Source organism: Nyctibius grandis, chromosome 10, assembly GCF_013368605.1.
Source record: "Nyctibius grandis isolate bNycGra1 chromosome 10, bNycGra1.pri, whole genome shotgun sequence".
Taxonomy (NCBI): Eukaryota; Metazoa; Chordata; class Aves; order Nyctibiiformes; family Nyctibiidae; genus Nyctibius; species Nyctibius grandis.
Window position 1 is genome coordinate 25,983,590 of NC_090667.1, and position 22,059 is coordinate 26,005,648.

Consider the following 22,059-nt stretch of genomic DNA (forward strand, 5'->3'; position numbering starts at 1 on the left):
GGGTTACATGTTTTGAAGCAGTTCACGGCTTTGCCAAAGTCTCTCCCTATACTTAATGAGAGTTATTTCCATAATCTGCGCATTATTGCTTAAGCCTCCCTTTAGGAATATTTTTACAAAGTAAAATTCTGTGAAATATTATCAGCCAAAAGAGAAAATGCTAAGAGGATTATCAAATTGTCCCGTTAAAGGGACAGCACAAGCTTTCATTTCCCCCCTGAGATGCTAACATCGTAATTACATAGCATGTGCTTACTAATTATCACACCGGTGCATTATTTCTGGGTTTTTCCCTCAGAGACCCAGACGAAATGAAAAGGATGGGAGACCCCCAAAAGGTCTGATATGAAGGGCAATATAATGCTAATTTACTTTCTGATATTAATAAGAGTAAGGATCGAACGCCCCCCCCACACTCTCCCCCCCCCAGAAAATCCTGTAGATGTCAAGAAAGGTCCAGGTCCCTCGGAGCCGGCAGAGTGCTGTTATGTACGAAGTTGTGTACAGCTTTCCCCACAACGGCAGCCCTACAGCCCCACAATTAACACCCAGGGTCTCATCCCCATTTTGCTGAAGCTTCCACCCATTTTCTCACTGACACCAATAACGGCAGGACTCGGCACCCCAGCTGAGATATAAAGCACACTGAGGTCAAGGGAAAGATTATTGTTGGAATACAGAGGGTTTTCAATCCTCTGGAGTATCTGCAATGATACAAACACCTGTAAGACATTTCTTCCATGTGTCTGAGTACATTTGAGGAGAGCATAAAGCTGAAATATATCTTCTCTCCTCTAGCAGGGAATAAGAGCATTATAGCAGCAATGGCCCACTCCTCCTTTAATGCAGGGGGTAGGGAAGAAGAAGAGAAGGTAAATCAGGAACGGATGTGGCATGGGGAAGACAAGCCTTACATACCAGTTACTATTATTCTGAGAGGGAAATCATTATCTCTAATTTTTGTGGTTATTGCCTTTTTAGACAACCATTGCAGTTCCTTCTAGGATGATGACAAGGTCCCTGCAGAATTAAAATACTGTCCCTGTCTCCTCTTTCATTAGGTAAAGATGGAAGAGAGGTGCTACTGCAAAGAGAAAAAAAGGTTTCCAATGACAGTAACGTGACTGAGCCTCATAGCTTTCTGTGGAGGGTGAGATGTATTCGAGCCATGGTGCTTTCCGTCACAGTACCCATCAGTGCTAAGGGAGATTTCCAAGGCACTGTGTCAGTAGTGAGGCAATTTATACCCTTAAGGATATATTTTCCAAGAACTAGCAAATATCTCTGTGCATACCTATAGCACTCACTAGACTGTATTTAGTTATTTATAATATTAAAATTATATATAGCAGCTATGGGTTCCAAAACATGGGCTGTTTTCCTGTTTTATTGCTGAATGTGCACATTCATCTCTGAGGTTTAGCTGCTTCAGTTAAACCTTTTAAATGTAAATTATTTTCTGTTATAAAAAGCTGATTGTGGGAGTTTTAGTATTTCAAAGATGGTAATTTATGTGACTGGAACAAAATAAAACATTCAACAGAAACAGAATTTTACTTGATCAGAAACACTTTTATGTTTTAGTATAGCTTTCTTTTCATATTTTTCTCCTGCAGCAATGGCCTCTGTCGTTCAATTAGCTTGAAACAGAAGATCTTAGATAAAACCATAATTTAACGCCATTTGCGTATGTGTCATTCCACAACTTCTTCACCTCACATTTGAAGTATTTTCAAGCTGTCATGAACCAATGCTTGAAATGCCATTGGCAGCTGTTCACCCCTCAACAGTTAACTGAAGTCTCTGGGATGGTAGGGAAGCAGGACCAGTCTCCAGACAACCCCCAGGAGTAAGTCTCCTCCCTTGTCACCTCAAACCATTTCGGTGGCATATCCAGTGAGGGAGCTGAGAATAGAGCAAGCAGGTTTTTGGCATGGACTATATGACTGCTGGTCAATCCTATTTTTCTTTGACTTACTTCCCACATACACTGTTGAATTTGGGATACAAAATGGTTTTGTGGAAGTAAACAGCCTCCTTGAAAATCAAACTTCATAGGTCACCTACATCACCCAAAGGTGACTGAAATCCCTATAACGACTCCTCGGTCTCAGCACCTATTGCATCAGGCCTTGCAGAATACCATGTTATCAGCACCAACAGAAGTCACCTTTGAAGATTTTGACAACAACCTACACAAGCTAATAACTTCTCCCAGGTTACCAGTGCAAAAGTACTTTCATTCTTGATTTCCCAAGTAACCAGGATTTTTCTTGCCATCTTTCATAATATGCAGCCCTGTGCTAGTTCCCTTTTTGCTCAAGCCAGTGGCAACACTCCTACTAACTTCAGGTTAAATCCTTCATGATCTGAAGAAATCCAGCAAGTAGATGTGCTAATAATGGCAAAGGATATACAATAGCATGTCCTCAAACTTGAAAATAAAATAAAATGCATTCCATTGCCTTTATTCACTGTGTCATATTTTGAAATCAGGTTAGAAAAGGTACCAATGTCCCTGTATCAAACTTTTTTTTAACATTCTAAAGTACTTCTTTTGTAAGCCCTTGCATGGCATGCAACATTTGAACTTCTCCCACCTAAGTGTAGTGATCGGCTACAAGGCCAACACTGATAAACACACAGAAATACACCTTCCATTGACTGTTTGCTAAAACAAGAACTCGATCATTTTAACTTACCAATTTAATTACAGAAATGTATTATTGATCCAATCTTTCTTCATATTCATAAGCTGGCTAGAGAGAAGAGTGAACTGTTCTTCTTAGTACACTTTCACCTTGATAAGCATGAATTACCCTAATTGGGAAAGGAGTTATTTCAAAATTGTTTAAATCCACAAAACCCTCTCAACCGGGGAACTTTGCTGGATTTGTAATACACGCTGGCGTTTGCCAGGAGCCCAGCTGAAACCACCAGACTTGCTGTCCTGGAGACCTTTCAACAGACAGTTTGTCCAAATGGACTTTGACTGTGACTCCCAGGGCCATATGGGCAGAAGGGTAGCAGAGGTGAACAGTTTGTGGTTACATCCCTAAGTCATTTAACCTTCAGAATTACGATTCCACACACTCTGCCACCCAACAGGAGGCTGTACAAGCAGGTGAAAAGATAGATGTCTATTCTTAATGACTGTTTAGGAGACTGCTGAGCTCTGGTCTGTGCCCATGTTGGTTCAGTTCATTAATGTAATTAACCAACAATCAATCTTTTTAAATTAGTTACACAAAAACAGCTACTGTCAGATCAACTGACATGAAAGTTAGGTCACGCTCCATTTCCGCACGATTTAACATCCACACTGGAACAGAATACAGGGCATGGAAGCATCAGAAACTGGAGCCAAATTAATTTGAAGCCCTACAACTTAATTAAGTGCGCAAAATCTGTGCAGCTGGCTTGGTCATATTTGCACGGCCTTCCATGTTTGCAGCTAAACACCTTGGAAATATAAAAAGTGCTCAGAAAACGAAAGAAGGAAAGAAGGAAAGAAGGAAGGAAGGAAGGAAGGAAGGAGGAAGGAAGGAAGGAAAGAAGGAAGGAAAGAAGGAAGGAAAGAAGGAAGGAAAGAAGGAAGGAAAGAAGGAAGGAAAGAAGGAAGGAAAGAAGGAAGGAAAGAAGGAAGGAAAGAAGGAAGGAAAGAAGGAAGGAAAGAAGGAAGGAAAGAAGGAAGGAAAGAAGGAAGGAAAGAAGGAAGGAAAGAAGGAAGGAAAGAAAGAAGGAAAGAAAGAAGGAAAGAAAGAAGGAAAGAAAGAAGGAAAGAAAGAAGTGCTTCCAGGAAATACTGAGTAGTGAAGGAATTCAAATAATTTTAAACAGTGTAACTTTATGCAGGGCTTGAAACAGGACCTTAACATCAGCTTTCATGATTCACCAGCGGCTCTGTTCATGAAATAAAATGAAAACAGAAGGAGCTGAAGCTGCTGTTAGTGTCTGTTCCCTTTCTTCGGGCTAGGAAAAGACCAGCAAAGCAACCTCAGTTTTCACTGAACACGAAGGTTACCTGTGAAGACTTACAGCACAGTTTCATCGTCAGCCTTGACATGCTGATCCTCTGTCCTGGGATCAGAGCTGAGAGCAGCTGACAACTCAGGCTCACAACCTGCCTCCCTCTTTCCCCTTCCTCTGGGGCTGGGGGAAAGGATTTGGTTGGCCTAAACCTGGTGCAATGTGTTCTCCAGAAGTGCTGGCCAAAGGGTTGCTAAGGTGACCAAATCCTGCTCCTGCTCTCCTTCCAGCCCAGTGCTGGAGGGATGAGGAGCAAACAGCAGCCCTGCAGAGTCTGGTTTGGACTGAAGAGACCTCACATCATACAGGTGTGCCCCGTTTGCACCAGTCTGAGAGCTGGTCTCAGGGGAAGTGGCTCGGTGACCTCTGGGTTGCTGCTTGTGCAGCTCCGCAAGCCGGAGGAAGGCTGTGAGAGGAAGCGCGTGTCCCCATGGCGCCAGCAGGTTAACGCGCGGCTCTGCCTGGCACGTGTGGAGCATCTGTGAGCTCGGTGTGGGTGCAGTCAGCCTGGTTTGAGACTAATAGACAATTTGTTTCTCAACCCTCTAAGCTGAACCTGAACAAAACTGCTTTCAATTCCCGCAAGTTTGCAACTTCGCCTTATGCTTGTCCATTAAGATGGCATCTGGCTTCTTTTAATCCCTTGCACTGAGTTGATCCAATTCCTTCCACTGGGCCTAACACAGACATTGCTGCTGAATGACTGCCATGAAACCAGGTTTCTCCTCCTAAATCCACCATGAAACGGATGGGCAAGAGCCTCCCTGCGATGCAGTGCTGCAAGGGAGTACAGCAGTGCCCGGGCTGCGAGTCTGCAAATGGCTGAGCACACTCCACAAAGTGCTGAGCACCTTCCCTGCTGTTTGCCAGAACAGCCATTGAAGGTTGCAGGATCAGACCTGCTTCCCCTTAAGTGAAAAGTAAATGATACACTCACCTGGTTTTCACTTTTGTGAAACCAGGCGATGAGGCTGGTGCAGCAGAAGGGAGGAGTGGGAATTAGGACAGATGGGGAAGGAGAGGGAGGATGCCTGCTTAACTTTCGTTTTGAAAGCTGCATGTAAATTAGCATGACTGGAGGAAAAAAAAAAAGCCACTTCTAGGAGACCGAGGAGGAATATGCAACCTGTCACTTAACACCCTCCACCCTCTGCAGCGTTACTGCCAGAAAACCACTAGAGCAGGTGCCTCCAGAAACAAAACTGAAGCAGATGTAAGTGAATTTAAAACTAATAACAGCAAGAAACTTTAATGAAACTCTTTCTGACTAGCTAGAGAAGCTTTTCTCATATAGGATTTTCTGAGCTTTCATAACTCTGCACTCAAAAAGCATCCTAAAAAGTTGCAGGCAGCATATCATCACTTTGTGCCTTTGTGTGAACACACATGCATCTTTCCTGCGGCATACATACACCAGCAAAATGCAAGGAGCCCACCTTGGCAAATTCCTTATCCATTACCACAGTGATCTGCCTATTTTGCGGTATATGCAATTCTATGTCATTGTTCTATGATATACTCACTGCTAATTGCAAATGGGCTGCTTCTGTAGCTGGAGGACCGGGTTACGGGAGCTGGGGGACAGCAGATCTTGCCCCAGGGGAAGCTCTGGGTTAGGTTTAGATCTGCCTCACTCCACAAGCTGAGCAGGGAGCCTGAGCTATTCATGGTTTTAGTATCCAACAATGCTGCCAGAGTCAAAAGCAGGCTGCAATGCACAAGGAATACAAAATAGAGACCTAGAGGGCAGGCAAAACTTCCATAAATTCAGCTCATCTACTAACATTGGAAGAATTACTAATCAGAGAAAGAAAGCTACAGAAGTGTTAACATTAATTCTACTCTGCTACAAGCCACGTGGCTAACACCATGACACCTTGCCATTTACTACGGCAGAGCTATTTATTTATGTAACCTATAGCTCACATTTAAATAATTAGTCTGCCTGATAAATTTTAGAACTTGCAATCTGTGTGCCACGTTTGTGTAAGCACAGCATATTTAATGCAGGTACAATTGTTCAACACCTCCAGCATAATATTAAAGAGTTTCACATAATTAGCAGAGTTAGCCACTCCAACTTTCAGGCCAGTTACACATTTTAAAAAAAAAAAAAAAAAGTGCTAGTTGTACAGAGTGAAACAGCTGCTTCAGAAACGCAGCCCGAGAAATGTTAGAGAGTGGTATGTGCTGCCTGGGAATAAGTAAACCAGGTCAGATAAGACAGGACTTGATCCAAAGTTCCCTCCAAACTCTCTGTTATCTCCAAGAGTCTGAACGTTCCCCAGATCAGTCTGCCAACTTTAGTTTTGTTTCAGGCCACCAGGAGCAAAGGCCTGAATTTAAGAGGTGCTGACTACTTGTTACTCTCAGTGTCAGAAGCTCAGTGCTTCCTTATAGCCAGATGCCGGAATACCACCCGCAAGACTGTGGATCAGAGCTGAGTGGTTTTTACATCACATCTTTACTTTCGGCCAGGTTTCTAGAAGACGAAGAGTAAAACTCATGGGATGCTATTCTGGATACAGAAGTTCTGACTCTTCAATAAGTAGCAGCAGCAGAAGTTGCATAGAGATACACCTAATGAGCTATATTCACTCCTCAGCAGAATGGTCCTCACTTCCAGGAGCTACATCAGGGATGAGCTTGATCTTTTTTGCTATTATTTTGACATAGTCAAGTGAGCAGAACTCTGGTTGTGTGAATGACATCATGGCAGTCTCCTGGCATCTCAGCAGAATAAGAATGCAATAAATACAAAACCTTGTAGTTCAGACTGTAAACACAAAAATAAACTCTAATTTCAGCTTAAAAATTGAATCAGTGGAGGAACCTGAGGTGAAAGCTATGCTCAGAGAGAGAGTGACATTGACATTCCTACTACATTAGAATTTGCTAAACAACATGAACCAAACTAGCCTGTATTTTAGAACCTTAGGGTGTGCAAAGTGACAATTAGAGAGCAAGCTGATATTCTGAAAATCAAATCACAAATTCAGACATTAGAAATGCTCATTTAAGAGCTTTCCTTTAGGCACCTCAATCTGAAAAGAAGGCCAAAATAAGTTTGTTTATTTGCTTCTTTGGTAACTGTTGCTCTTAGGTCAGATCTTCAAACATCCAAATTTAAAGACAAATTTTGAAAGTCATTCTGCAACAAGCAGCAACTGTGACATTGACAATTCTTGTCAGATTTTCAAAGCACTTCAACATTCAGTACACTTCAGAGAAATTAGCCACCTACATTATTGCCAATCAGTTCTGAAAACCCTGTTTCATCTATGTTAAGCTCTCATGAAAACTTCTACCTATATGTCTTTTCCAAATGGTTCAGGCACTTCAGAAGCTATTCTAAGTCTGATTATTTTGGAGACATGTCAGGGTCCTTTGCACAGGGAATTATTTTCTAGTTCAATCTATACAAAATTGTAAAGAAACTGGGATCAATCCTACCATGCCTGTTTATCACAAAATCTTGTATCATCACATGACATTCATCCTAGACAAGTAAAACGAAGCCAAACTTAAGCTTAAAAATAACACTACGCAGAATCCTACTTTGGTAACTTAGCTGCTAGGAACATTTACCTCTATATTGTACCAAACTCAGTCAAGCAAATAAACACCCTCCTGCTACTGCTGGAGAGAAGGAGCAAAGACCAATACACATTAAAAGAACCTTGATATCTCTGGGAACATAAGTTCTTATCAGGTGATAAGAATATATTCTCCAAGGAGAACTGCCACAAGCAACGATGACTCTTAGCAGGAGGTGCGGGGGGAAGCACTGCATGATACTATAAGGGACATAAAAGACTCTCATACTGGCACAGGAGAGCATAAGCAGAAGAAGAAAGGGATGAAATATTCCATATTCTTATGCATGAGAAAGGAAGCACTCCATATTCAGAAGTCCAAGGAAAGAAGAAGCCTGTTCTTTGTTGAAGCAATGCACAAAACAAGGCCTGGAAAATAGGACCCTCTTCCTCCACAAAGAAGAAACACTGCTCTGAGTTCAGTTACACCAAAATCCTCAGCAAAATAGGCATTTTAAGGGGAGAGTTTTTCCCAAATGTTCTCAACAACTTGAAAATAACTTAAAGAAATTCTTCCCCTCCTGCCATTTCTATGAGGAAGAAACTCTCATTTTCCTACTTCTCCAAGCACAGAACCAGATCCCTGCCCTCTCCTCAAGAGAGAAGAGGTGGGGAGATACAGGAGAGAGAAACCTCTTCTTTGCCTCTTTAGAGAGATTGTTGACCCAGAGAAACAGGTACTGTCCTGCCAAGTAAGGAGGGCACTGGGAGTGAGCTAATGTTGGTACTGCAGCAGGATAATGCACAAGGCTGAGACCATCCAACCAGTGGCAATGCAACTGTGTGAGGTCTATCCATGTTGTGCATTTCAATGTCATGAATCATTTCTCATGTGGAATCAAAACCAGAATAAATATCATGAAGTAGGCTGGGAAATCATCCTTTGTAATCTGCAGCTCACAAAAACCAACCACCCAAAAAGGTATTCCAAAATAGCTTCTGAAGCTGTTTGACAAAACTTGTGCATTTCTGAAATGCTAATCAGGGCAGAATTAGCTGATCAGGGAAATGCCAAGTCAGATGAGGACAGGAGGCCAGCAGCAGATTACAATCTGAAAAGGTTTAAATAGACTTGTTAACATCTGCTTAGGGTGCAACTATAATTAAGAGATCTCCTTTCCTTGTTTTGGGGTTTGAGAGTTTTGTTTGTTTGGGGTTTTGTCTTTGCTAGTTTTCTGCCTTTCCAGTTCTGACAATAAATTTTGCATCAGGACCCTGGGGAAGCAGAGCAGACTTTCAGCATTCACAATCAGGAGAAGCAGAAGATCATGGCAATGGAAAGGCAGTTTAGTCCCAGAGTTGTTACACTCTTTCAGAAGCTTTTCATCTTATGAATACAGATCTCTAAAAATCCTCTTTACTCATGGATTTGACTTCTTTGGGCAGTTGTATTAGTAAACACCTAAATCCGCACAAGTCACTGTTGCTCATTTGTCCATACTTGTTCTGCTATCTCAGTCAGAAAATTAAAGAAATCAACTCCTTCCATGTGTATAGGCAGTTAAAAGCAGGTGTCCAAATTACACAGCCCTCACTTGATCCCTTATCTCCTTCAAAAGAATGGAGTAAGTCAAAACTTATGAGTAGGGTAATAGTTTTCATAGTGCCCAAATACATTTCAAGAGGCAGACTTTGAAAGGCAGATTTTTGGACCATCCTGGCCAGAGGACATGCATTGGGGATAGCCAGAGAGCACAGCGTAGAGGGATAGTGGCTAATGACAGCAAACCAAGCCACAGGTTCACCCAGACAATGGAAGCCTAGCATTTGTCTTTGGTAAGTTAATGTAGACCTTTCTAGGCAATTTTTTAGGGCCTACTTTTGCTTTAGACTCCTGAACATGTAAGGAGTGGGAGGGAACCATTTGTTAGGGAGAAACTTGCTGGGAGGATCAAGAGGACATTGTAATGTGAACATCTAGACATAAATTCCAGCCTTTTTCTGGAAGGGAAAGAAAAACACCACAGAAGTGCAAAGGACTAGGGAAAGACTATATGATCCAGAATAATACTATAGGACTCAGTGATTTAACTGGGCTGGCAAAAGCAAGGTACCTGCATCTAAATTTAGCTACCTAAATGATTGGTTTGATTTTCAGAGGTGCTGAATGCCTGCAGCTTCTGTCGACTTCAGGTGCCCACAGTTGAAATGCTTGGCCTTCAGTCTTCAACTAAAACTAATTGAGGGATTTAACATATCAAAGCTAAGGGGGTTTATCCAATCCAAAGTGCCATAAAGCTGCAGTTCCTAGGCATGAGAGATATGACACACAAACAACTCAAAGGCAAAGCAGAAGAAAGATGATTATTCCCCAAAGTGCATACACTTGAAAGACAGGCTAATGAGTTCTTAAATGACATAATTTAATCCCAAGGCTTCTCACATAGAATGCTGGAGTTTTCCCTTCCTCAGTTATTACAGAGTGAATAAGGAAATTTTAACTGTACTCTTCCTGCTCTTTGAAATACAGAAAAAATGTGCCCCTTAGTTTAGTTCCCCCTGAGCTGCATAACAGATCAAATTAGGCAACAACAGACCTGCATTACAGCTGTGCAGGAAAGCAAGCCAAAGGGATCCTGCCCTCCCAGAGAGCATGAGACGCAACACTTTCACAGGGATCCAAGGCCCATAAACCCTTGAAAACAGCCTGCGAAAGAGCGTTGCCAGGGGCCATGACAGGCTTAGAGACACCTTGCAGAGAAGGGGACACCTCTAGAGAGGGGATACTGGTGTGGACGATCCTACAGAGTATTAGGTCCTCAAGGTGTTCACACAAGGGATGAGCAGGTTTTCAAGAAAGTCTTGAAGGCCATTTATCATCCAGTTCAACAGCTGTGGTACAGACTGTGGGGTTTTTGTAATGGGGCTATTCCTAGGAGCCTCTGCCTACCAGGATTCCCACTGGCTTTTGCACCAGCTTTACCTTGAAAAATTAAACTTACTTCGGTCTATATGATGATGAGCAATACAGTATAGGTAATTATCAGTTGAAACATTTAGTCAAAAGCAAGAACTGTGAAAATATTGTTTTAAGAAAGGTGATAACATGGAAAGCTCAACAGAGAGTTCTAGCAGCAGGTTGACATTAAGTGAGGCTTTCTGCGATATGGTCCTTGCTTTATCTGGTAGAGACGCTTAAGAAAGCACAGTAAATTATGCATAAGACTGTTAAAAGGAAAAGGTTAAGGATAAACCCATGGATAAGGAAATCAAACACCACTTCACAGAACTGAGCCTATCCTTTTCTCTGCCACAATTTTGTACTGATAGGAAAGTCACCTCAGCCAGAACACCTCACAGCTGGTCACCTTCTGGGCATCCACATGAAACACGCTGGCCTGGTCTGCAGAAATCCTGAGCAATGACAAGTGTAACTGTAGTCTCTAAGAGCCATGAGCTGAATCTGTCATTTAAGTTGCTAAGTATGCAAAAGAAATCAAGCTCTAAAGCTAAGTTGTCACCCAAAGAGAATGAGCATTACTTAAAATATAAAATATATGTATTAACGCTTCAGAGACTTTCAGATACTCTGCTGAGAGGCTTTGTATGAAAGCTCAGAGGACATTAATAACCTTGTATTCAGGGCAGAGTTTGGATGGCATCTAAGCACTGGAACTGCACACTGAACGATGCAGATAAAAATAAACACTTGATCTTGTCCACCCTGTGCACAGAGTAAAGTAGCAGCTTGTGATCAAGTCTTTAAGACTGTATTACATTCACGTTCCAAATTAAAGCTACACAGGCAGTCTTAATTCTGCCTTTTCCTAATCCTTCGGAGTTTAATTTTACAGATCTAACTATCTTTAAACATAGGACTTTTTGCACATCGGTAATAGTTTACCCATCTCTGGTAAGAATGATTTACATCCAGTGTACTAGCACAGTAAGTTCTAATGAAATGATCCTATGAATCATAACGTAGCATTACATTTAATTGCTATATTCCTCAAATAAAAACATTGGAATTTTTTGTAAAATTAGAAATTTTGAGGTGCTATCAACTAAGATTAAACTAATGAGGTAAGATTTAATTGAACATGTACCTTGTATAAATAACATTTTATGCTGTGCTCGATTCTAGTTCAATTTTAATTTGATTTAGGACACCAACACCAAACTCAGCTTTCAGATTTGTTTCAGTTAATTTCATGCTAGCTTTAAGAAGTTGAGTCTAATAATGATCGCATTGATAGCATATTGATTTCTTTTCCTGTTACTGGTGATGTTTTCTGAGCAACACCACTACCACTTCACAGAAAACACACGAGGTGGGCAGGATTTGTTTAGGTGCAAAGCAGGTCTGCTTATACAATGGAGAGCTTATATGTAATGAGTGTAAGATTAACTTTGTGGAGAAGTTTCTGAGGCATGTAATTGCAATTCTCACCTATGCCCAAAGCTGCTATCGGAGGGAGGATCCTACAGTGACAGTAAGAGTAGAGACAAGGTGGCTGTTGATGCACATTTGTACAAAAGAATATCTATGTTTCTCATCTCTGTAAATTGGTGAGGGGAACACCTTTAACAAACACCAGAGACCATCACAGCATACAGACAGCTGAACAGGAAACTACCATCAATTCCTAAGCAGCCACTCACAGATATCCCAGGAGCCCTACCAGGCAGGCTGCAGAATTAAATGTCTTGGAAGCATTCACATAGGCATAGCAGAATAGAAAGGTTTTTTTCCTGGAGGCAGTCTTTCCTTTGGTGACTGTCTTGCAAAATTATAGAGCAGAAAGACCTGGGCATCTGGTGAAGAGAAACATCTCTCCTTTGCACCAGGTCCTGCCTTCCACAAGTATAAAACCAACCTAGAAGCCTAATATTAGTGCCAACTATGAAGATTTCATAGGCTTTTCTATGAGAAATGCTGTCGTACCTTTGAGCACCATCTATTTAACAATTACCAGAAATTACTAATGTATACAGTGACTCTCACAAGCACCACAGCTTCCACCCACAGCAAACATTTACAAGCATCCATTCCAATGACTCTGACATACTCTTGCTTCTGTTTTGTGAGAGAAGGTTCTACAGATATCCAACCTTCATGTACAACAGGAAAAAAAAAAAGATGCAGAGACTAGAAAACTGTCACACAAATAGAACAAATATCTGGAAATGCCCAGAAATGAGAACACAGAAGTAGGGTGTTTCCATTAGCTAGTGGGTATTAAAGGCCAGCTGAGACTGTTGAAATTAGACTTGAGTTAAATGGACAAACAGTGTAACTGAATAACATTGGACCACGTGAGCAGCACGAAAATCAGCAGTGTAAGCTGAGCAGCCCATTTGGGCAAGATAGAGAAAAACAGGGGGTCTTTTGAAAAGGGAATTGTAATAAGCCAAGTGTGAAGCAATCTTTGACTGAATCACTTTTGTAGTTGCAGGCAGAGCCACTTGACGGAGGACTTCAGAAGCATTAAACAAATGTTATCACAGAGTCTGAAGAACCAAGAAGGCATCAAACAGCAGCAAAAAAGTCACAACTGAAAATGCTCTCAAGATCATCACCAGCACAATGGGGACAGAATAGGATCTTAAAGAGAAACAGACAGACAGTTTGGTAACTGAAATGAAAGCTGTATAGTTTGTTTTATGCCAATTTAGATTTTGTAATTCATGTCAGAAAAAGGATGTGGCTTTTAGCAATGCCGAACAATTGAAAGCAAGCTCAAGGACACATTCCTACTAAACCTCACTTGTTTACAGACTCCTTGCAGGCACAGGCTGAGCAACAGTATACACAGTTGGGCCTACCAACGTCATAATTCATTGAATTTTCAAAAAGATACACTTCATTTGAGCACTTCCTGGGCTTTTCCATAGTGTTTGAATTGCATACTCGGACACAGACTTTTCTAAGTTCAGTAGATCCATCTGCGCTTCTTAAGGACCATTACCCTGTGCTCTCCACTTTTAATTCAACTATGCCACTCTTAAAAAGAAAGAAACAAAAATCTCTAATAATTTTCAATTTTTATGCCTTTGTTTATGTATCTTCAAAATATAAATGTAAAAACTAAACAAATCCAAAGATCCTAATACTGTTTCTTCAATGTTAGGATCCCTGCATTCCTGCCATATTACTGACAGACACGTGGAGGGTATTGCAGGAAATCCGAGCACTGATTGTGGTTTTCTCTCTAGCCTAATATATGTAGCAACATAGCACCTCATTAACACACACTTTAATTACCATACTGTATAGCTTTTCAACCCACTTACAGAAAGAGAAGCCTTTGAAAATTATCCCAATTCAAAAGGGAGAAAATACCTCCTGCCAACCATAAAAGTGGCAAATCAGAGCCTCTCTCCCTGGAAGACCCCTCATCCTCCATCTATGGTTCTGTCCACAGCCTTTCGAAGACAGATGGGAACTCACTGTTTGCGTGCCCAGAAGGCAGGATGCAGGCCAGCACGGATTCGAGCCCCATGTCCACATTTACAAGGTGCGTGTCCCAGCTTGCTGGATTCATTAGCTTGTGTTCACCATGATGCTAGCACACTCAGGGCTTTTGCACCAGTGCTGCCTTGCATCCCCCTGACCTGCACCTCAGGCAAAGCTCACTTGCAACTATCTTACAGAACAGGTCTAAACCAAAGGCCTTATATTATCTTCTATGATTGTGACTTAGAGCTGCCTATTTGTCAGTATATCTTTCACAAATGGCTAAGGAAAAAATCAGACAAATCATTACATACCCTTACTGTGGCTTCCTGCTTTAGAAGCATTAAACAGGCCTTGTTTGCCTTTAGCAAACTTTTATATCAACTGTGCTTTGGTATGCCAACATCATGCGAGTGTGGATCTGGTTCAAAAATTACAGAAGACCATGGGATATCATACCAGAGCTTTGGATCAGACACCATAACACTAATGTCTTTTGTTTTCGCACAGAAATCATATCCATATTAATATTCTGAAAAGAGTGAATACAAAGGGCCTGTAAAAACATGATCCATCTAAAATCTAACGAGATATACTCGTTGTGAATAAGTTGTCCGCGGTCTTTTTTTCATTAACTCTGCATATTTTGTTGGAAGAAATAATTCCTAATAAAATGGAAACTCTTTTTGCATTTATGCATAACTCCTCTACTATGTGAGGCTCCTCTAGAGAATAGTACATGGAGAACAAATAAAATTGTTTGGCAGTCTGTCTGACATACAGGGGTATCTTGCCATAGAAGAGATGCATATGCTTCTGATAAGAGTATACAGTAGGTCATATTGATATTGAAGGTTTGATACCTCCCACAGTACAGAGCTGTCACTTAGGCGCTCCACACACCAGTGACTTGTTTATGTCTGATACACAGTGATTTACTTCTGTGAGACAATTCAATAGAGCTAATGGCCAGAGGATTCTCTTACCGTTGGTTACACCGATTTTACTGCTTCAGAAGAAGCTATTAGCTAATGACAAGAATTTCCTTTGTAATCTTCCCTTCATCTTTGGGGGAAAAAAATTAATCACATTCTAAGTACTTCAGCATTGCTCAGTTCATTATTTCTCGTTGCAATTATTCTGTGTTTTGCTTAGGTTTCGAAGAGAGCCCAGTGTACATGCTTTAGTTAGTATAAGAAATAAACCATCAAACAAAAAATGTTTATGTTAACTCTTGCATGGAGTTAACATTTATCCTCTTGTCTGAATTCTGGATAAGAATGTTATCTTTTTCGCTCTCTATTGCCATGGTTATATCTGCGCAGGTCATGAAGGGCTGTATTTGCATAATCTATATTGAAGCAGCAGGAATATTTAATGTTTTGTGTAATATGAAAACATCACCAATGCATTTTTTTGTACTGCCAATCTCACTGGGGGCATTTCACATTCTTTCACGGATATCTTTATGGTGGTGGAGTTTCTGTCTTGCTGACATTCAGTTCAGTCTACTCTTTCAGTTTATGCATAGTATTAAATTGAACAACATTGTTTATTTAAAGGAGACCAACCTGCTGTTCATCCAGGCCACCCTAAAACTGAATAGTAGCTAACTCTACAATACGACAATTTGTAGAATAAAGCAGCACTCAGTGTTACTGTGGTAGGGTGGAATCCAGACCTTTACACTGCAGGTTGGTAATGTGACTATTTATGATCAATTCAAGCAAAGTGAAAATGTAAGTGCGTGCTTCATTTTCTACAAAGTAAAAACAGCTTCACCACAATCACTGCTCAAGTAATTTGCCACTTGGTACATTCCATTCAGGTGTAGGTAGAAAGAACAAAATTAGTCAAAGGTGGCAGAATTCAGTGCAGATAAAAAATTCTGTAAAAGTACAGGGGGAAGATAATTACAATCTTTCCAGCACAGAACCATTCTAATGTGTACAGAACAGCTTTACCTACTCTCAATCCACATATATTTTCATTTAAATACAGTCCTTTGCTAATTCTACCACTCTCTAAAGTTTACTGCAGGGAGCATGAAAAAGATGGTCTTTATGAACAGATGGTCTTTTCAAGGAAATGTAGTTACACTTAAATACAGACAAATGTACTGCAGACTAATGGTCCTGTTAGACTGCAAGTTCTCAAAAGGGAAAATATGGGACCACATAATATGCTAGCCCTTAATTATGGAGGGTTTTTTCCCCTTCTGAAGACAAACTAATCACTAATGAAGCTTAATTAGTAGTAAACAGGTACCAGTGTACAGTCATTCATGTACAAACAGATGTCTATTGATTGTATTTGACTGAATACAAGTGTGAGTAACTGTTTAGGCATTATTAAGTACAGGATGCGAAATTGCAACACAACTGCTACCTCCTCTATGACAAATGAACAAATTCAGTCCCTAATGCACAGCTGAATTCTTACTTTAAAGGATCAGCTCACATCTGAACACTTGGTAGCAACCTTTTGGTGTCCAGCATGCTGTCCCATGAGCCTAGTTATATTTCAGAGCAAAGGTAGAGAGATTTTACCAAACTGCAGCCCAAATGAGCAATATACTTTTTTTTTTTTTAATGTTTCGAGACACCTCCTGATACTTGCTGTTTTCCACATTTTTGCAGAGATCCTGCAATTTTGTGCACACTGCCTGGATCAGCTGTAATGCTGAGTGCAACACAGGAACAACTGGGACACAAAAGTCTGTTTTGGTTTTGTTGTTTTTTTTTTTTTTAAGGAGCCTCTCTTCTCTCTTTCATGTTCAACAGAGTTTGTTTATCAAGTCCATCAGACCTAAATCTGTGAAAGGCCAGATGACTTTCACAGGAGTAGAATATTTAGGGAGTAAACACTGTCAGCTGGGAAACACAATCATGCTAGGGTAAAGATACAAAGAAACCTTGAAATTGAGAAGAAATCCTAACCTTTAAACTATATTGCTTTTTGGGTGCACTATCTGAAGTTTAGGGCAATGCCTTTCAATCCTCAGCAGCCAGGATCCACTTTCAAGTCTACAAATACAATAAAACTAAATTATGGAAGATAAAGGCCCTCTGAAATCTTATTTCTACTGACAGTTTCCTGTTAGGTATAACATTTTTTTGAAAAACATTCAAACCAAAGTAGCTAAAGTTGTATTCTTTTTCTTTTTTACTCTCTAATGAGAATAGTGAACCTTTCACCTTCCAAAGATAAGCCCTACGTTCTTCCCTATGGGTCTGTGGAAAAGAGCAAAATGATGTGAGTACTAACAACAGCCAAGATCATTCCCCTGCTGTGTTTACAATAGGGGCAGCAGCACAAAGGAAATTCCGCACTCGGCGGTGCTGCTTCAGGACTCCAATTTCTAGAGATGAAAAGTGAGCACAGCTTGGAACTGCACCACCTCCCCAGGAAACCCCACTCTCTGGTTGCAATTGCACAGATGCACAAGGGTCTACCTGGGGGCAACAAGAGACTTTCTGACATGATGAAGAGGGATAGGTATCAAGATCTATTCCCACTCCTACAGTTATCCAGTGTCCTCAGTTAGGAGGCTCTCAGTCACCAGAAGACACTTGAAGTCAGTACTGCAGAAGCTCACGTGACAGGTCTTAGCGACTTATTTTGTCTTCTCTAATTGGTTTTTCAAAGTGAAAGAGGCAGTGAATCTGGAAAGGATGAAAATACGTGCAGTGTATAGCACCGGACCAGGACTTTGAGATATCAATTTATTTTAAGTTCTGCCTCAGGCTCCATCTTTAAATCTCAGCATGTCACTTCTCTCCCAGTGTTCCTCCATAAAGCAAGATAACAATGCCTCCTTCATCTGTTTAAGCTCAATTCTAACACTAAGTATAGTTAAGTATTTTATCAAAGTACTTCCCGATATAGATTGGAGCATTCAAAGAATTGAGGCTGTGTCTGTACAGCACATACAGTGATTTCAAATGCTGCTGCAATATTAATATAATAATATTAATAATTTATTTAATAATAAAGAAAGTTGTATTTGAAGATGCTAGCAGAAATTTTAATAATGATCAGGTTTCCATTTATTACTTTTTCTAGTATTATAATAGAGAGTGAAACATTCATTTTAAAGTCACTTAGTGATGAAGACTAAAAAAAACATCAGTGATTAACATATTGAGTAAAGAAATGAACACTATAAGGCATATAGCGACAGATAATGTCACAGCTGAGAGGAGACATCTCCCAAAGTTAAATATTCTGTCATATCATGATATGTTATTTCTGTTTCTCCCCTTTTTTGGAGTAGAGAGACTCAGCTAAAGAACAGCAACGCTAGGTTCTCTTCAAAATCAGATGAGTGAATATGCTTAAAATTGTCTTCCCTTCACTCGAGCAACAAGAATGATATGGCTAACATTAAACTGGGGTTTACCAAAATAAAACATGAAAACTGTAACTAAAGGAATGCCAAATCTACTAAAATGAAGACAAAAGAACTGTAATCTGTATTATAAAATAAGGAGGATTATTTGATGCCAGTTGAAATATTCATTCTATCCTTTTTGCTGTGGCCAGTATTTCAACTGAAATCCTAAGTGACTGGCCCAAAATTTGGTCTTGCCTCTTGGGTGCAGTAGTGAAAATTAAGAATAAATCCACTAAAGCAACAGAATTAGTCAGGATTTATTCTGGTGTTCTTAGAGTACACTGAGGCCAGTTGTTCCTTTCTCTTTTAACTTCAGGGTTTAGTTTTAAACAAGACAGAAAGGACTTCTCACAGTAGAGGGCTATGCTCACACCATGGATGATCTGACTGCCCAACAATCTTATTTCCCTCCCTCAAAAAACAACTTGATTCAGACAAATCAGCACAAGAAAATGCAGATATCACATCAGAGTTCCCATCTTGAAAAGAAGCAATGAACCAAGTGTCTCGTTTACAGCCATTCGGGACTCTGCTATTGATTTCACACAGCAGCCAACTTCTCTAAAGTATAAGTCAGGTGTGTTAGGCAGACACAAGTCCATCCAGTATCCTATTTCTGTTCTCCCTCACTTATCTGTTTCACCCCACTGATACATCAAAATGTTTACAGAAGAGTTAAAATCTAACATCTCTATCCATTTGATGGCTTTTGATCACAAACTCTGTGAAGGAAGAAACAACCCTCTTTAAAATAGTAAACTGCATGCTTGTCTACCATCCAGAATGGTTTCTGGTCTATGCCTCAAGGAACCTCCAAAACACAAATAGCATTACCACATTGCTGAGCATGTCCTTCATGTTTTTCCACCTTGTTTCCACTATAGACACGAAAGTTCCTTCATGCAATAATGATCTTTTTATTTGCAACACAAATATGCTCAGTAACAACAAATAATTGAATTTTCCAATGAAAGAATTAATTTGAAAAGTCTGTTTTAAATATTTCTTCCTGCTGTAGTTCTAAGTAATCCCCATGCTTACTATAACTAAGGAAAGTTTTGTGAAAATATGTATTTGTCCTGGCTTTATTTATATAGATAGCAATACCTTGAGCACATAATCCTTCCCTCTTTACTTCTGTGGCTGATGAGATATGAAATTCTCACTTGGCTCATCAGCCGTAGTGGAAGAAGAAAATAGTAAAATACCGACTTCCTTAAAGTCATCAGATGGGTCTTTGGCAGTTCCTTCTGTGGAGGCAAGAACAAACTCTATGGCAGCTTTTAAGGAAATAATCAGTACCGAACTAATTCAGTTTGTGCAGTTACTGCTAGAAGCTTAATTGCAGAATTCAGCCAAGTGGACACAGGCTGATGATAAACACTCAAAAAAATTTCATTATTTTATAAAAAATAAATATATGCAACAATATCAATGTTTTGACAGTTGTCCTATGAGGAACTTATATTTTTCTCTCTTAATTTGGAAGTAAACACAAAGAAAGTTGACGATGTCTTTAGAGTTTTCTTATTTCTAGCTTAAGAAACCAGTACAGAACAAATAGATTCGAGATTATTTAAGAGCCTCTAGTAACTTTCCATACATTTCCCGTCAGATTTGACTTTGATTCACTAATACCATCATTTGCACCATTTCTGAAATAGGTGACACATAGTAGTCCTGCACAATTTTAGGTTTACAGATTCAAGACACATTTGTAACGGATTCTGTAGCACAGCCACAGATCAAAGCAATGATTAAAATCTAAGTTCTTGTGGGAGTTCAATCACTTCAAAGCCTATACATAGCAACATTAACATCCAGCCATGCATAGTTTCAAAGAGTGTGTGGCTGGGATCAGAAGTCCCAGAGGGAAATGAGGCAGTCTTTCTGTGGAAGCAGATAGCACTCACAATGCTCAAAGGTTTAAATCTCGACTACCATCAAATCCTCCTGGATGGTGAGGAGTCCTTTTGTGTTCATCTCAAGAAGAGTAGCATTTGTTATTTTTTTACTCTTGCTAAAATAGTAACAACAGAATTTCCATGTATGAGATTAAAGGCACTGCTGTTACCACACAAATGCAGTGTGAAAAGTAATCTTTGCATCAATTGCATACAGACATCTGCTCCATAAATCCAAAAAAAGTTATTTTGAAATCAGAATTTTCTACTGCAATGCTCAGGAATGTTCCCATTTTATTCCTTTGTTGTCCCATTCAATAATACCTCCACACATAAATGGTACTAACACAATCAGTTTATCTCTGCTATTATTTATTATTCATGTTGTGGGAGCACATCGAAACCCCAGCCGTGGGGCCTTGATCTTATTTGTACTTGCTGAACAAATACATCCTAAGAGACAAGTCGCTGTCCTGAAGAAATTTATTTACAGCCTAAACAGACAAGGCAGACAAAGGGTGGGAGAGGAAATAACAAGGTGAAATGGTTTGCCCACAGTCACACTGCTAACCACTGACTTATTGAGGACAAGGAGCAAGCCACTGTCAAGTCCAAGAATAGAAATCTGGTCAATGGGATTGCTGCAAAAAGCCAAACACCCCAGCCTGGCCCCTGGAGTACAGAGCGCTTTGACTACGGTCACCCTTTCATAGACACTGCCCTGAATGATCTTATATGGCAGTCGTACAATCCATCACATCTTAAATGCTTTTACACTGAATCCTCAAGTAGAAGCTACTAGGTTTTAGGGGTTGCATGGATTACATGCTGCCATAGTCACAGATCGGCAGCACAGGTTCACCCTGTGAGATGCCCAGTTCCTCCAGCATTCTTAAGTTATGTGATGCACATCAAATTTCTTGGAATCCCTCACACAGTTATTACACTGCAAGCTTGCCCGGACAGGGCCAAAAATACATTTACTTATTCATGCCTCTCTCAGTGGCATAAGGAGCAATTACTGCTTATGGGGACTGAATGTGGAAGACTGCAGTGATTAAAGAACACAGCATGAAGAACAGCTCAATCACATTCACCACTCCTGAAAGACTCAGGCTCATTAGGCTCATCTGTTCATGCAGAACAGTGTTAATTCACCCTAAAAAGGATGGCAGGAGAGGTGAAAGGTAGCTACACGTCCCCAGAGCTTACATATGGCACTGATAAGATAGAAGATATTAAAAAAAAACAAACTGGAAATGAGTGGGAGAGGCCCTTGGATCGCAATGTGGCTGGAGGTGAAACATCTGTCACATCCAGCTTTCTCAGAACCAGAAAGACTCATTTATTACCCAACTCTCCACCCAGAGATTTATATGCACAGTAACTTCTAATAGGTGAATGATGTAAAACTTACTAATTACTGCTAAAAAGGCAGAGAGACTTAGGAAACCTTCACCAAAGCCAGAAGACTGAAGTGCTGACTCCTGGTCATCCCAGATCAGATCCCAGGCCTCTGTTCTCTGTAAGTAGACAGGTTGGCACCAACGTCCTGGGCAAATTACAACTGGAGTGACAATGCCCCACCTAATTTACACCTCACTTCCCCACCTTTTAACTAGCCATCAGATTCTTCTTACCATGTTTTCATACGCTGGTTTTAAATGATAGCACTGTATTTTTCAAAGATGTGGCTCTCTTTTCTGACAGATGGAATAATTTTTATATATTGTTTAC

General features: G+C 40.3%; 1 protein-coding gene across 12 annotated transcripts in view; it reads right to left on the reverse strand.

Moving 5' to 3' along the window:
• FHIT (fragile histidine triad diadenosine triphosphatase) overlaps positions 1-22,059 on the reverse strand; it is a 593,823-nt gene that overhangs the window by 96,970 nt on the left and 474,794 nt on the right. For 9 of the 12 annotated variants that reach the window (XM_068409161.1, XM_068409159.1, XM_068409163.1 and 6 more), the window contains one exon: positions 19,526-19,668. The exons of the other annotated variants lie outside the window; for them this stretch is intronic. In XM_068409161.1, coding sequence (XP_068265262.1) covers positions 19,526-19,668 — 143 coding nt within the window. The remainder of the gene's footprint in view (positions 1-19,525; positions 19,669-22,059) is intronic. 12 annotated transcript variants of the gene reach the window in all.